Source organism: Ochotona princeps, chromosome 9, assembly GCF_030435755.1.
Source record: "Ochotona princeps isolate mOchPri1 chromosome 9, mOchPri1.hap1, whole genome shotgun sequence".
Classification (NCBI taxonomy): domain Eukaryota; kingdom Metazoa; phylum Chordata; class Mammalia; order Lagomorpha; family Ochotonidae; genus Ochotona; species Ochotona princeps.
In genome coordinates, this window is record NC_080840.1 from 42,254,257 (window position 1) to 42,270,459 (window position 16,203).

The following is a 16,203-nucleotide window of genomic DNA, read 5'->3' on the forward strand; positions in this document are numbered from 1 at the left end:
GGCTTGGGACCCTGAACCCTTGTGGGAGACCCGGAAGAGCCCTTGCCTCCTGACTTTGGATCGGTGCAGCACCGGCCGTTACTGTCACTTGGGGAGTTTATCGTTGGATGAAAGATCTTCCTGTCTTTCCTCCTCTCTCTGTTTATCTGACTTTGCAATAAAAATAAATCAATCTTTAAAAAAAAAAAGTGAAATTCAAGAGCCCAGCATGGTAGCCTAGTGGCTAAAGTCCTCTCCTTGCATGTGCCAAGATCCCATATGGGTGCCAGTTCTAATCCTGGTCTTCCCATTTCCCATCCAGCTTCCTGCTTGCGGCCTGGGAAGGCAGTCACGGATGGCCCAAGGCCTTGGGACCCCGTATCCACATGGGAGACCTGGAGGAGGCTTCGGGCTCCTGGTTTTGGACCACCTCAGCTTCAGCCGTTGGCGGCCACTTGAGGAGTGAATCAGCAGACAGAAAGCCTTCCTCTCTGTCTCTCCTCCTCTGTATATATCTGCCTTTCCAATAAAAATAAATACATCTTAAAAAAAGGTGAAATTCAAGATGGTATACATGGTGCCTCTCATTATAAGCCTTTCAGTACTATTTGATTTTTTTCATAAGCTGTTCAATGAAAGTAATGTATACTTCCAAGAAGTATACCATATTACATTTCCTGTCTCATTTATTCAATGAAAATTTTCCTATAAAATAATTACTGATAGTAACACTTGATCAGAAATTTGTTACTTAATATAAACATTGTCTCTAAAAGTTGTCTTTATTTGAAAGGCAGAGCAACAGAACAGTCTTACCCACTGGTTCCTAAGGTCAGGGCTAGGCTAGGCTACAGTTAGGAGTCAGGAAGTCCCTCGTTGGCTCTTACACGGGTATCAGAGGCCCAAGTACTTGAATGATCCTCTGCTGCTTTCCCAGGAGCACTAGCTGGAAGCTAGATCAGAAGTGGAGCAGACCAGATTCCAAAATACTTAGCTTTAAGATGGTAGCATCAACATCAGTAGCTTAATCTGCTGAGCCACAATGTCAGCCCCTCAACAATGATTTTTTTTTTGATAGAAAACAGTGTATTTTATCTGTAGATCCAGATAAAGTTTGCAATTATGTTTCGCAGTTTTGTTTCCAAATTATGAAGGTTCTAATAAAAACTGAAAGGGGTTGGCATGGTGGCATTCAAGCTAAGCCTCTGTCAGCATCACTGGCATCTCATATGGGCACCGTTTATGTCCTGGTTGCTCCCTGCTTCGGACTAGGAAAGCAGCTGGGGATGGCTCAAGTCCATGGGCCCCTGTAACCCTGTGGGAGGTGAGGGAGAAGCTCCAGGATTCTGGCTTCAGACTAGCCCAGCTCTGACCATTGTGGCCATCTGGGGAGTGAACTAGAGGATTAAAGATTTCTGTCTTCTCTCTATAAATCTGCTTTTCAAATAAAAATCTAAAACAAAAACAAAAACATTGTGGGGGATGGGGTCAGCATTGTGGTAGAGTGAGTCAAGTTGTTGCCTGTGATGCTGGCATCCCACATGGTCAAGTCCTGACTGCTCCATTTCTCATCTTGCTCCCTGCTATGTTCCTTGGAAGCAGCAGAAGACGGTCCAAAGGACTTGGTCCTGCACGCTCTTGAGAGGCTCAGATGAAACTCCTGACCCCTGGCTTTGGCCTGGCCCAGCCCTGGCAAATGCAGCCATCTGGGGAGTGAATCAGGATGGAATCTTTCCTTGTCTATAACTATGACTTTCAAAATAAACCTTTAAAAAATATATATAAATAGGAGTTTTATAAAATAGAATATCTGTACCACAAAATACTTAATATTTATTATTATTCCAAGAACAGCAGCTTGTTTAATTATGTCTTGAGTTTCATATTGAAAAGGCTATGTTCCCTTTTTCTTTCTTTTAATATTCTTTTGATATTTCAATATTTTGTTGGAATTGTTCCTGCTGTAAGTAATCATGAATAATGATGGTGAAAGTACTTTTGGAGGACAGTTGTTTCCATATTTAACTAAAATTTTTTAAAGATTTGTTTTTGTTGGGCCCGGCGGCGTGGCCTAGCGGCTAAAGTCCTCGCCTTGAAAGCCCCGGGATCCCATATGGGCGCCGGTTCTAATCCCGGCAGCTCCACTTCCCATCCAGCTCCCTGCTTGTGGCCTGGGAAAGCAGTTGAGGACGGCCCAATGCATTGGGACACTGCACCCGCGTGGGAGACCCGGAAGAGGTTCCAGGTTCCCTGCTTCGGATCGGTGCGCATCGGCCCGTTGCGGCTCACTTGGGGAGTGAATTATCGGACGGAAGATCTTCCTCTCTGTCTCTCCTCCTCTCTGTATATCTGGCTGTAATAAAATGAATAAATCTCTAAAAAAAAAAAAAAGATTTGTTTTTGTTGCAAAGTCAGATATACAGAGAGGAGGAGAGACAGAGATCTTCCATCCAATGATTCACTCCCCAAGTGATCCCCAACGGCCGGAACCACGCCTATCTGAAGCCAGGAGCCTGGAACCTCTTCCAGGTCTCCCATGCGGGTGGAGGGTCCCAAGGCATTGGGCCACACTTGACTGCTTTCTCAGGGCACAAACAGGGAGCTGGATGGGAAGCGGGGCTACTGGATTAGAACCGGCGCCCATATGAATACTGGCACATGCAAGACAAGGGCTTTAGCCACCAGGCTACTCTGCCGGGCCCTAATTAAATCCTTTTTAAAAGGATTTTATAGCTACTTTACAATGGTATAAATACATAGTTATATTAATTCCTTTAAGCAATATTTATAAACAAAAGACACTCTCCTTGTTAGACACATATGAGTAAAATCAAGTAGAGTCAAGCTTCTTGGTTGCCTGAAATATAGTATGGTAGAGTTCCCCACGGTATGTTTTTAAAGATTTAGTTACTGGTTTGAAAGGCAGAGTTCATAGTACAAAAGAGGTTCTGTAGCTGCTGTTCACTCCCCAGATGGCTGCAATGGTAGAGTCTTGGCCAGGCCAAAACAAGAAGCTGGGAGCTTCATCCAGGTCTCCCATGTGGGTGGCCGATGCCCTAACCCCAACCCATTTTCCAGTGTCCCGCTGCAGGTAGACAGCTGGATAGAAAGCGAAGCAGGAAGGATGTTAACCGGCACCCACAGGGGATGCCAGTGCCGCCTGAGATGGCTTTACCTACTATGGCACAATACCAGCCCCCAAAGTACTAGTTTTATAATAGGAGGCAGGCTAATTTTGAATCCTGGCTCTGCCAACTGGTATTAGATATTGGTAAGCCAAGATACTGGTAAACCGTCTGACCTTGCTAAGCCTCACCTTCCTTGTGACATGTGCTAACATGTACCTCTGTGGTGTTAACTTACAGAAATTAAGTGAGGGTAATTTAACACTGCACTACCAAGAGCTCAGTATTGCGCTTGTCATTAATATTAAGTGAGTTAGGAGACGGTCCTTAGCCTAGATCCTCAGAGGTCTTTCGGATTTCAGCTCCTGAATGCAGCTTCCTGCTAAGGAAACCCCGCGAGGCAGTGAGGCAGTGATTCAAGTCATGACCTTCCTGCCAGCTACGTGGAAGGCCGAGGTACTGGCTGGTTCTCCCACTTCCCCCATCCCCAATACAACAATTTCAGGCATTTGGAGACCGGCAGATGGGGAACTCTCTCACGGTAGCAGAGAGCGCACCCGGTTGGCTGGTTCCCTCGGCAGTCCAAGTGCAGGCAGCTCCCCAGGTCCTACGCGGGTAGCAGGGCTCCAATACCCGCCATCACTACTGCCTCTCGGGGAATCAAACTCGGGTCTTCAGATACGGGAGGCACTGCAGCCGCTGGATACTGGATATCCAAGTGCAACGGCTAATACTTCCCCAAGCCGCTCACGCTTTACAATTCTAGAATCCACCTGCAGCTCAAGGGAAACACGTGCCTCCCAAGACATTTGCCTCGAAGACGAAACACCGCAAGGCCAGACAATAATGCAGCACAAGGACAAAAAAATGACCCCGCGTAGGCTCACAAGGCTGAGGAAGTGACTAAGCCAATAAATATCTACGTAAACGGGCAAGATACGACAGCACCAAGCCTGAGACGCGAGAAGTCGCTAGGCGAGTGCGGCTTAGCGCGGCAGGGGCGGAGTCTCGGCCGTAAAGCAGCGCGGCGGCGCGGGTCGCCCTCGGACGTTCTCGGTCCGTCAGTCATGGCGGGTCCCGTGCGGGGCGCTGGGTCCCGGGGCCTGGACCTGATCCGGGCTTTGCCTCGTGTGAGCCTGGCCAACCTAAAGCCCAATCCCGGCTCCAGGAAGCCGGTAAGTGGTTGCGGCGCGGCGGGGAGGCCCTGGGCCTCAGGCCATGGCTGGCCCTTCACTCCGGCATTCTGCAGGGTTTTGGGGGTGCACTGAGGGTTCCCCGTGCCCCGTCCCCTGCTCCGTGCCCACGGGCTCCCAGTTCTTGATGAGGTTCGTTAGGCCTAAGAGCAGACTCACACCAACTGTAGACCAACGACAGTCATTCAGAATTGAATTCCTGTTGCTTGGCATAATGTCATTCATGGAATTCATTTCTTGAGTTACAGGAGCTAAATCTAGGGTTTGTTTTTTTTTTTTTTTTTTTTTAGTTTTCTTGAATATCATTTACATTTTTTCTTTTTTAATCGATTCTTTAAAAATTTTTTTTCCAGTAAGATTGTTATAGATCTTTTTTCCCCATCCATTCCTTGGAACTTGGCCCTGGAAACACAGCTTTCCCTTGGGTGCCTTCAGAGATGCTGAAGGATGATGGCAGTTATCACGCGCTTTGTTCTCAGAGCCTTAGCAGGCATTGTTCCATGGGGTAAAGGACTGAAGAAATAAGCAAAGAGGCAAAATTCCTGGTTTCCTAAAATGCCTCTGTGGATATCAGTGTGTCTGGTTCCCTTGCAGGCGCACCGGCCCAGAGGTCGGAGAAGAGGTAGAAAATGTGGCAGGGGCCATAAAGGAGAGCGGCAGAGGGGAACTCGGCCCCGGCTGGGCTTTGAGGGAGGCCAGACTCCGTTTTACATCCGAATCCCAAAGTACGGGTTTAATGAAGGACACAGGTGAGGCTGCTTTCATTTTGTAAGTGTGGACTCCTAATTTCCACTGAGAGAGTTACCTAATATAAACAAACAAGTGAACAAAAACAGCTTGATTTTTAAAAAGTGAAGACAATAAACCAATAAAATGCAAAAATGATTTGATGGAAATTTTAAATTCATGTTAAATCAAACTTTTGCTACTGTTTTTTTCTAAACTGTTTTTGGTATTGTAAATAAACCCCGCACATTGGACTCACACCTACAAATCAACCATGATAGTACCTGCTCTCTTGTGATAGAAAGATACGCTCTAAATAAGAGGATTGCAACATTTTGCTAATACATGGTCTGGGTTATTGTGATAACCACTGTTGGGATAATCACTGTTATTTGAACTCATTAATACATACTGGAAAAAAGTAGGTGAAATCTGCTTATTTATGTAAATGAGTAAAGGTTTAGACCACCTGTTTCTGGTGGGACAAAGGAACTCCTGGCTTTGTTTCATCACTCCATGTTTAGCCGTATTATATATGTTACAGCCAGGAAGGTTTTATTTTGCTAAACTGTCAAATATCATGGAAAACAAAACAAAACAAAACAAGAGACAAAACTTGGAGTTGATTTACAGAGGCTATAGGAACTAGGTTTCTAACTGTCGTGTTGTTATTTTGTAGCTTCAGACGCCAGTATCAGCCTCTGAGTCTCAATAGACTGCAGTATCTTATAGATTTGGGACGAGTGGACCCTACACAACCTATTGACTTAACACAGCTTGTCAATGGGAGAGGTGTGACCATCCAGCCACTTAAAAGGGATTATGGTGTCCAGCTGGTAGAGGAGGTAAGTCTGGCTTAGCTCTTTCCGTGTTCCATGCAAGGTGCTTCCTGATTGCCATGCACTCAACGCTGTGCCCTTAGTTTTCGGCTGTGAGCTGTGAGCTGTGAGCTGTGAGCTGTGTTCATGAACAGGCATTCTGCCGTGCTCACATTATCCCCAGGTGAGGTTTTGAAAAGCCAGTGTGCTGTCAGGGGCTCTCTCCCCAGGTCCCAGCAGCTTGCGCCTCCCTCCCTCTGGTTCTCTGCTCAGGTGCTTGTATAGGAAGAGAGTCTCCTTTCACAGCTTTCTGTGGAAGAGCCCTTAACCCACCCCACAGTCACACTCTGCCTTATCCTGCTCAGAGCACTTTGGTTGGACTGTGCAAGAGCAGGTGACACTGACTTCCAGGTGTTCTTTTCTGTTTCATTGTTTCCTTGCTATAGTGTATGCTCCCTTGAGGGCAGGTGCTCTCATTGCTTTCTTTTCAATATTGGAAATATCATCTCATTGCACTCAGATTATATTTATGGGAAGAATGTATCAGATCCCCTTGCAACTGCAGTAAGGACGTGTTCTGTTTGTAAGAATTAGGAGTTGAAAATGAAGTTTTTTACTGCTGCTTCTCTGTCACTGTGCAGGTAACTTTCTGTCCACTAGAGGGAAGCGTGGGAAAGCTTCTTGGAGGGCTCTGAAAAAGTGGATCTACCAATACAAGCTTTCCAAAGGAAATAACTTAGAAAAGAGAATATCAAAAACATAATACTCTGTCTCACTTGTGTACTCCAGCTATCTGAAGAGATGCAAGTGTAACTTAATGTGAGGGAAAATCCATCACCTTATCAGCCTCACACTGCACTTCCCAGAGTCCTTAGTCCTGGAAACGCTGGCCCAGAGCAGTGACTGAGGAGTGCGTCACACATCCCTTATGGTGGTGTAAAGTGGCTCATCTTTTGTGGATTTCATATTTTCAGTAAGCAGAGCATAGTAAGATAGTTTTGATCATTTGGCCCAGAACTAACCAATTTGGTAATACATGTTGCCAAGGATAAGAAAGAGAATGCTGAAATAAAAATATTCCTAAAACTTTTCCTAAATATACTGAAGTTACTGGGTGTGCACTAGTGTCCGAGAAAAGGGAGATGGCTAAACAATCTATGCAGCGGTGATTAAAATTCAAAGCTTAGTCCTGTCTGGCACGATAACCTAATGGCTAAATACTTGCATGCACTGAGATCTCTTATGGATGCCAGTTCGTTTCCCAATTGCTCCACACGCCACCTCCAACTTCCTGGTTAATGCATGGGAAAGCAGTACAGGATGGTCCAGAGCATTGGGAGCCTGGACGTTGGAGACCTGGAAGAAACTCCTGCCTCTTGGCTTTGGATCGGCTCAGCTCTTGCACCAAAGTAGCAAACATTTCCTATTCCATCAGCAGTGGTATTGTCTTTATTTTTGTCATTACTTATTTTAAACTGAGGAGAAAACATTAGCATATCTTGATTAAATGTGATATGAAACAGCTTTAAACAGTTCACTACTTTATTTTCTAATGTTGAATATTCCAGGCAATTGCTCACTTTTATTTTTTCTAGCCTCAAGGCTTTACTAAAAGTGGTGCATGTGGAATGATCTTCTCTTGTCTTTTGCCCTTTTCCCTGGAAGGGATTCACCGCTCTAACACTCAGTGTCAGATACTTTGGTCTTCTACCTGTTCCAGCTCACTTATTCCCCTCATTAGCTACCTCTTAGCTGCTTTCTTTCCAAGCGATATAAGAATTATGTTCATCTACCTCGTGCAACACAGTGTGTTTAAGAACACAAAGATATGTGTGCTACAGATGTGTTCATACAAAGTCCGTGACTCGAGTGCTGGAGTAGAATGTCTGACCTGTGCTTTAGGGTCTCCTTCCATGAAGTGATCTTAAAACCAGCACAAGGTTTTTATTTACTTATATTTAAATATTTATTTATTTGAAACCAAGAGTGGCAGAGACAGTAAGAGACAGAAAGATCCTCTGTCTGTTGGTTTACTGCCAAAATGGTTGCAACAGGCAGGACTGGTTGAGGAGGAAGCCTGGAGCCTGAGTCTCTATCCTGGCTTCTTCTGCCAAAGCTTTTGGACCTCCTTTTGTTGCTTTCCCAGGTGTGTTAACAGCAAGCTGGATTGAAAATGGATTAGCCAAGACTTGAATGGATCTCCTATAGGTGGCTAGCATCACAAGTAGCAATCTAACACCTTGCATTACAACATCAGCTGCTAAAGCAGAGATGTTGTACAATAGAACTTACTGTTAAATCGTGGATACTTTGGGGGCTGGAATAGAGTTTAAAGTAAGAATTGAAGTCTGCTGCAAACGGTTTACTTTTGGCCATGAACTGTACTAACAGACCGTTTGAACATCATGCAGGGTGCTGATATCTTCAAGGCAAAAGTAAATATTGAAGTTCAGATGGCTTCAGAACTTGCCATTGCTGCAATTGAGAAAAACGGCGGTGTTGTCACTACAGCCTTCTATGACCCGAGGAGTCTGGGTAAGCTTGTAGTGAAGTTGTTTTCTTGTTGCCCTTTTTGCCTCGTGTTGCCTGCTGCTTTGGATTGCTTGGTGAATAGTAAGCCTTGCTGGTGACTGTTTGACTGCACTTGTCACCTGGGCTGTTAGGATGTAATGAGGAAAGCTTGTTGCTAGCTGATTGCCCAAGGGGCAGAGAGCTTCTGGGCCTCTCCTCTGCTTTCCAGACCCTGAGTACCTCACAGGGGTATGAAGCCTACCGTTTCTCAGTTGTCTGTAGTTTGTCTTTTGCCTGGTCCTGCTCTTTCATTTTTCCCCTCTCTAAGTCAGTGACAGCTCCATCTTTTCTGTTCTCTTGGCCCCAGACGTGGAGTCCTGGGGTCTTTCCTTCCTGCCCTCTGCGGCCTGTGAGTTCTATTTCAGACCGTATCCATGATCCTCCTGCTTCTGCAGCTGCTGCCCTCCCCCATGCTCTGCTGGGATGGTGGTGATCCCTCCTCACTGGTCTCTCTTCTGTGGCCTCTGCCTACATTGGAGCGAGACAGCACTGGGCTCCTGAGGCATGTACCGTCACTGCACAGAACCTCCCAGGAGTCGCCTTGTTCTGTGAGGCTGGGAGTGATCTGCATCACCTCTTGCCCTTCCTGATGCTCCCTCTGCTGTTTGGATCTGTCCCAGCTATGTGTTCTCACCTGCCACCACAGGCTGAACTCCTTCCACTCAGGTCTCTGACCCAGCTGTTCCCTCTACCTGTGGACTCTTCACTTGGAATCCTCATGGCCCATTCTTCCAGTTCTCTTGTGCTTATTAGGGAGATCTCCCTTGCCTGTGCTGGATAGAAGAGCACATGGATGCACAGTTCCATGCACACACACACACACTCTCACAGAGTTGCCTCCTGTCCCCTTGCCTCACGTGCTGTTTAGCCTTGGCAGCTGTCGCAACCTGAGGAAGCTTGTTATGACTTCCTTTTTTCCTGTTCTCTGATTCTCCCATCTCATGATGCGGGAAGCTTGCTCATTACTTCTTCTCTAACACAGAGTGGGACCTTAAAATTGATTGAGTGAAGGAGGACGGGGAAGCTGCCCATTCTAATGTTATGAACTGAAGTTGGGGCAGAGTCAACACCCTCCTACTCTTGGGCTTCCATCTCCCCAATCTTCCCTCTGTTCTTGGGCAGCTCTGCAGTTGTCCTGGGAGCTGTTCTTTGAAAGGCAAAAAGCAGTAAAGGCGTGTGTCTTATCACAGGCTGACTATTCAGTTAAGTGTCTCATTAAAATAATTTAGTTGATTGTATTTTTTTTAAGTCAGGAAAGACATTGTAGATCTACCATCTGCTAATTCAGTGCAAGATAGCCGCACCTGTTTGGTTTCAGTCAAGGTGATGAATCCTGGAGCTGCAAAGTCAGTATTTGTCTCCTGCATGGACCCAGCCACTTGCTGCTGCCTTCAGGGTGTGCGGTAGCTAGAGGCTGGAACTGGGAGTGACGTCAGGCGTGAATGTGGGAGTCCGGCTCTCTGATATAAGATGCAGGCGTCCTGGGCCATGTCTTACCTGCTATACTAGATGTCCAAGCCTAGAAGAAATGCTTATGGGATGTTTTTCTTTTTCTGGGAGAGCTTTTCAGAGTAAGAGTTATTTCTCTTGTGTGAACCCTAAGGAGCAAAGTTGATTCAGTCACATTTTTTACATACTTAAAATGAACTATTTTTTTTGAGGGTTTAATGAGAATATTTCATGTCAGCAAGTCATGGCTTTATTCTATATTTATGTGGAATTCAGTAGATAAACAGTTTTCTCAACTTGTGGGAACTTTGAGTGGCTATAATATTCAGTTTGTTTTGAACCTAACTGAATTTGCAGTGGGGGAATCAAAGCCATTCATTTGTGGCTGTGGAGTTAAAACACACAAACCTATTTAACAGTGGAGCAGGATTGTCCTTAGATCAGTTTATTCAGATACATTGAGCACTGTGTAGATTTTCTTTAAAAACTTGTCAAAGAGTGGCTCATGTGAAGTGCTTGGCAAACGTCTTTTTTTTTTTTTAAGAAAAAACATTTATTTTTTATTGGAAAGTCGCATTTCCAGAGAGGAAAATCTTCCATCCGATGATTGACTCCTGAAGTGACCGCAACGGTTGGAGCTAAGCCAGTCTGAAGCCAGGAGCTTCTTCCAGGTCTCCCACACCGGTGCAGGGTCCCAAGGCTTTGGGCTGTCCTCGACTGCTTTCCTAGGCCACAAACAGGGAGCTGGATGGGAAAAAGTGGGGCTGCTGGAACACGAACCAGTGTCCATATGGGATACTGGTGTGTGCAAGGCAAGAACTTTAACTGTTAGGCTACCTCGGTGGGCCCCAAACTTTTCTTTTAAACATTTGTTATTTTTTGGAATGGCAGATCAGATTTATGGAGAGAAGAAGAGACAGAGACAAAGATCTTCCATTTGCTGGTTCACTCCCCAGATGGCCGAAATGGCTGGGGCTGAGCAGATCTGAAGCCAGGAGCCTCTTCTGGGTCTCCCACACAAGTAAAGATTTAGCTTTTGAACCATTGTGCTGGAGTCTGGCAGACTTCTTTGCTGGGCCCTGGTGTGATGGGTCTACAGGCTAATCCTCCCCCTTCCAGGCACCAGAATCCCAAATGGGTGCCAGTTCGTGTGCTGGCTGCTCCATTTTCTATTGAGTTCCCTGCTGGTAACCTGGGAAAGCAGTAGAGGATAGCCCAAAGCCTTGGGACCCTGCACCTGCCTGGGAGACCCTGGGGGAGCTCTTGGGGGAAGCTTCAAGTTGGCTCAGTCTGGATGTACTCTTGGGGAGCGAATCAATAGATGGAAGATCTTTCTCTAACTCTCTTTTCTGTAAATCTGACTTTCTGATAAAAATAAATAAATGTTAAAAAAGAAAACCAACTTTGCGAAGTTTCTTTGGCAATATTTTTTTTTTCTCTAAAATTTAATTTTGTGAAAGGCAAAATTTCAGAGAAAGATGAAAAGAGAGATCTTCCATCTGGTGGTTCACTTCCCAAATAGCTACCAGAGCTGGGCTAGGCCCAAAGCCAGGAGATTTGAACGGTATCTCGGTCTTCCACGTGCTTCAGGGCACAAGGACCCAGCTCATCTTCTGCTGTTTACCCAGGCACATTAGCAGGATTGGAAGTGGAGTAGCTGGGACTTGAACTGGCACACACTTAGGGGATGCCACTATTGCAGGTACAGCTCTACATGCCGCCCCACAGTGCTGGCGATCATTTCTTGCTCCAAGGTTTCATTGTTTTGTTAGAGGTAATCTGTTGCATTGTTTATCCAAGAGCATCTGTTGGCCCCAATGTGGGTTTGCTTTTGTAATGTTAGGTCCAGTTCTCATTTTCCCTATGTTGGGATACTGTTCAAAAATGTGCTGTCTTAGAGTAGCTGTCATGCTCGCATTTAGCACATATTTAGTCGGTGGTTAGTGTTTCCCAGTCATATTCTGAGGGGATAAAGAGGTACTAGCTGAAGAGTTGGGAGGAGCTGGGCCCCGCGTGGTAGCCTAGTGGCTAAAGTCCTTGCCTTGTATGTGCTGTGCTCTGGTTTGTGTCCTGACTGCTCCACTTCCCATCCAGCTCTCTGCTGGTGGCCTAAGAAAGCAGTCAAGGATGGCTTAAAGCCTTGGCACTCTGCACCTGCATGGGAGACCTGGAAGAAGTTCCTGGCTCCTGGCTTCAGACCAGCTCAGCTCTGGCTGTTGCAGCCACTTGGGGAGTGAACTAGTGGATAGAAGATCTTTCTCTTTGTCTCTCCTTCTCTGTAAATGTGCCTTTCAATAATAATAATAATAATAAAAAAGTTGGGAGAGTTTTTCTCCACAGAGAAAACGGGTGAGTGTTGACATCTGCCTTGCCAAATACCTGGTACTGTGCAAGCCTGAATGGATTGCAAGGATTAAATCGGGGTAGATCTCATAATGGCCCTGTGGGTGTATGTCCTGTTATGTTACTGTTCTCAGTAAGTTGTTGAGTAGTGTTTTGGTTTCTGTGAGATCTTTAATGTTCCCAGCTTGCTGAAGGTGCCATTTGTTGAAGTGTGAAGAGTAGGCCGTTGTTGCAGTCTCGAGTTTGCTGTGTTCTGAATTAGCTGAAGGCCCTGTGATACTTGTGGTATTTTGTGTCTCACTGTTTTCAGAACTTGTTTCAGATCATTTAAAACGTTTAAAAATTCAACTGGGATTGGGCAGCATTCCTCCACTGGTTGGTGTTGGTTGGTACCTTCTCCTGCTCTGTAGTTAAGAGAATTACAATTGTTATCATTGGTTGTTCGGAAATCATCATCTTTCTCCTGGGTTCTAAACTGGTGAGATTCAAATGAGAATTTAAAGGGACTCCATAGGAGCCCGGTACAGCAGTTTAGGAACTGCTGCTTTGGATGCCAGTGTCATCTTTCTGGTCGCTGGTTTAGAGTCCTGGCTATTGTACTTTGTATTCATATCCTGCTAGCGTGCCTGTGGAAGCCAGCATCGGAGGGGCTTGTGCTCCTGCCACCCGGTGGGAAACCAAGATGGAGTCTGGACTCCTGGCCTCAGCCTGGCTTTCCATGAGCACCTGGGGGAGGAGATCCAGTGAATGGAAACATTCTGTCTTTCTCTGTTGCTCTGCCTTTCCTACATATGAAAATAAATAAATGAACATTAGAAATTAATCTGTGTCTTTAAATGTAAAGCCAATATTTGCATGTTTGTCTTTTTTTTTTTAAGAAATCCTCTGCAAGCCTGTTCCATTCTTTCTGCGTGGACAGCCCATTCCCAAGCGGATGCTTCCACCGGAAGCACTGGTGCCTTACTACACAGATGCCAAGAACCGTGGGTACCTTGCCGATCCTGCCAAATTCCCTGAAGCAAGGCTTGAACTCGCCAGGAAGTATGGCTATATTTTACCCGATATCACTAAAGATGAACTCTTTAAGATGCTCAGTACTCGAAAGGATCCAAGGCAGATTTTCTTTGGCCTTGCCCCTGGATGGGTAGTGAATATGGCAGATAAAAAAATCCTGAAACCTACGGATGAGAATCTCCTCAAGTATTATAGCTCATGAATTCCCTTCTAGAATGCAGAGTGTGGATAGAGTATTAGAAAAGAGACTAAAGCATGAGGTTTCTCATTGTACTTTCCTGATGTACAATTTTTGAGATGTTGATGTTATTTTTCAACGCAATCATCTCTTTTTGATTTTCATGTAAAATTAAAATAAAACTCCAGGAAGCAAGGACTGCATGGAGGAACTGAGTCTTTATGTTGTGCCTCAAAAATGCAAATTCCCTGGGTGCCTTTTGAGGGAAGGTTTTCACCATTGTAAAATTTCCTTTTTTTTTTTTGTAAAATTTTCATCATTGTAGCCCACGCCTGGCTTCTGCTGGAACCAGCAGAGTGGGCCTGGGGACTGGTGCACGTGTTTGGGATCTGGGCAGGTTGGGAGGGTTGGTAGGGCCCCATGCTAGCATGATATGCTGGTGGACTGGGTCTGGGGACCCCTATATGAACTTGGGTCCTAGATGGGTGGGAAGGGCTCCAGGCCAATACGCCACCCTGCCAGAAGACCAGACTTGGAAACCCATATGCTCCCAGGTACAGGGGCTATGGATTGTTCAGGGAAAGAGGTATGGAGATGTGTAGGAGAGGGGACTATTGAGGGAGTATGTTATAGGTGAGACGTGACTTCTGGGGTACTCCAACCAAATAAGCCACTGCACTTGCAGGTGGGTGAGGGGGCTGAGACCGAGCAGTTTTGAGGAGGGAGGCTGGAGGACCTTTCTGGGTTAGATCATTGCACCTCCCTTCATGGGTGTCCTGGGCTGGGCTGTTTAACATAAACTACTGCTGCCCACTGGTGCACTAGGGGTGGGAGCCTGACTGGCAAGGCTCAACCACAGTTTCTATCAGGGAGTATCACAACAGGGGATGGATCATGTTAAGCTGGGCCATTACACCAGCACACAAGAGAACTGGGTCTGTGGGGGCAAATTCTGAGGGGAATATGTGGCTCACCCCAATGGGACTGCAATATCTGCTGGTTTGCACAAGAACTGGGGGTGGTGACAGGTCAAACTAGGCATGAGTATTGAACTCACTGACACTTAGGGGAATTGGGGTTGGAAACAGACCGGGCTCGTCCAGTCTGAAGCAGCTGTAGGTGCACTCAAGAATTGGGTGTGCAGTGTGAATGGGCTGGGTCACACGTTTACCAGCATGTCATGTCAGTCATGGCTAGGTGTTGGTCAGGCTGTTCCACTTGTCTGTAGGTGTATGGGTGACTGGGGGAGGGGAGGTTCCAGGTAGGACAGGGCCAAACTGTAGCACATTGGCAAGCACCGGAGTCAGGATGGGATGTGGGCCATGCTGGGCTAGGCAGTCACACCTGTCGGTTTGTATGAAAGCCAGGGATGAACCAGACTGGGTGGGGCTGGGCTGTAGCACCCACCAGTGAGAGCTGGGACTGGAGGCAGGCTGGGCCAGGCAAAGGCGTAACTTTCTATGCCACAGCTCCAGTCCCAATACTGTATAATTTTTTTCCTCTGGGCCTCTTGCTACTGTTGTCAGAATGAAGCCACAGTGGAATGAGACTGATCTGTAGACTTAACCTACAGATTGGTGTAGATACTTATGATCTGATTAGTAACCTTGGGAAAAGAAACATTGTTCTCCAGTTTCAGGGTGGCAGACCCTTAGCTTCTGAGATCAGGAGCGTGGGAGGAAGGTTTCAGGCTGTGAATCACTTCCATGTAATATGAAGCGATGGGAGGTCAGGGAAACATTCCAAGTGAATTCATTTTCTTATATCTGTGATTAGACAATAATGATCAAACTGGTAAATTTTTTTTTGAAAAAAAAGTGAGTTCTGTTTCAAAGTGCTGTAAGTTTGCTTATCTTTGACATTCTTGACATTGGCATTTCAATAATTTTAAATGATCTTGGAAAAATCGTTCAATGATTATATAAACCGTAATAATTGATAATGTGCAAATTAAACTGAATGTAAAAATTCAACAATTATTAAGCATTATACAAAACTGATCTTGAATAACTCATAATAATTTTACCATGTAGAAACAAAATGATTCCTGACTTTTAATTTAAAATAAATGCCTAAGAATCCTAAATGGGTAGGTGTCTGAGCTTAAGCTCCAGGTCCGGATTCCTGCTTGCTATTAACACAGACCCTGCGAGAATCTAGTAATGTCTCATGTTTTGAGTCCCTGTCACCCTATGGAGTTTACGGTTTCTGATTTGGCCCAGCCCAGTCACCATTGTGGGCATTTGGGGAGGGAACTAGTAGATGGGATTTTTTAAGTCAATGTCTGCCATTCTGTATTGCTTTATTTAGCAGGTTATATAACAGTTGGTTAATTTGCATCATGGTATGCAAAAATAGCTCTTTTAATAATCTTGCACACTCTTGTTCATGCTCCAAATCTTTGCAATCAAGAGGCACAAACTTATGAACTAGAGCAACAGAGCTGAAGACTCATGTAACAAAACCACCTTAGAAGAGGCACTGTAGGCGGTACAGTGGCAGTCTTTGCTTCCTGCAAGGCTTATGTAAAATGACCTTTGAAGTCTGTTTCAGTAGGTGTGATTCCTTGATACAGAAGTTGCCTTGGGTTGAAGAACACTTCTTTGGCCTTAGTCTGTGTATATAGAAATGAGCTTCCTGAAATGTACACAATCTCCTTCTACATGGCTCTGCAGTGGGGGAACAGTCATGAGAGAGAAGTTTCTATGCATTGGAATGTGTGCCGCCATCACACTGGCTGTTCCTGGGCCGTCTTATTGTCGGTGTGTGCCATGAAGAACACTGACTCCATTATGTGAAGATTTTGT

The 16,203-nt window shown here is 45.6% G+C and overlaps 1 protein-coding gene across 1 annotated transcript; it reads left to right on the forward strand.

Moving 5' to 3' along the window:
• The first annotated feature begins 4,117 nt into the window (after positions 1–4,117).
• Positions 4,118–14,500, forward strand: MRPL15 (mitochondrial ribosomal protein L15). The gene is made up of 5 exons (XM_058668632.1): positions 4,118–4,279; positions 4,892–5,046; positions 5,703–5,868; positions 8,253–8,376; positions 13,083–14,500. Exons 1-5 carry the CDS (start codon positions 4,172–4,174, stop codon positions 13,418–13,420), a joined length of 891 nt encoding a protein of 296 aa, XP_058524615.1. The 5' UTR covers positions 4,118–4,171; the 3' UTR covers positions 13,421–14,500.
• The last annotated feature ends 1,703 nt before the right edge of the window (positions 14,501–16,203 follow it).

What these genes read in the sequence shown, in the direction of transcription:
- MRPL15 (XM_058668632.1), top strand. Translation starts at nt 4,172, where the DNA reads ATGGCGGGTCCCGTGCGGGGCGCTGGGTCCCGGGGCCTGGACCTGATC. An exon ending in GGGTTTAATGAAGGACACAG is followed by an intron (nt 5,047 to 5,702) that starts GTGAGGCTGCTT and finishes GTTATTTTGTAG; the next exon opens with CTTCAGACGCCAGTATCAGC. An exon ending in CTATGACCCGAGGAGTCTGG is followed by an intron (nt 8,377 to 13,082) that starts GTAAGCTTGTAG and finishes TTTTTTTTTAAG; the next exon opens with AAATCCTCTGCAAGCCTGTT.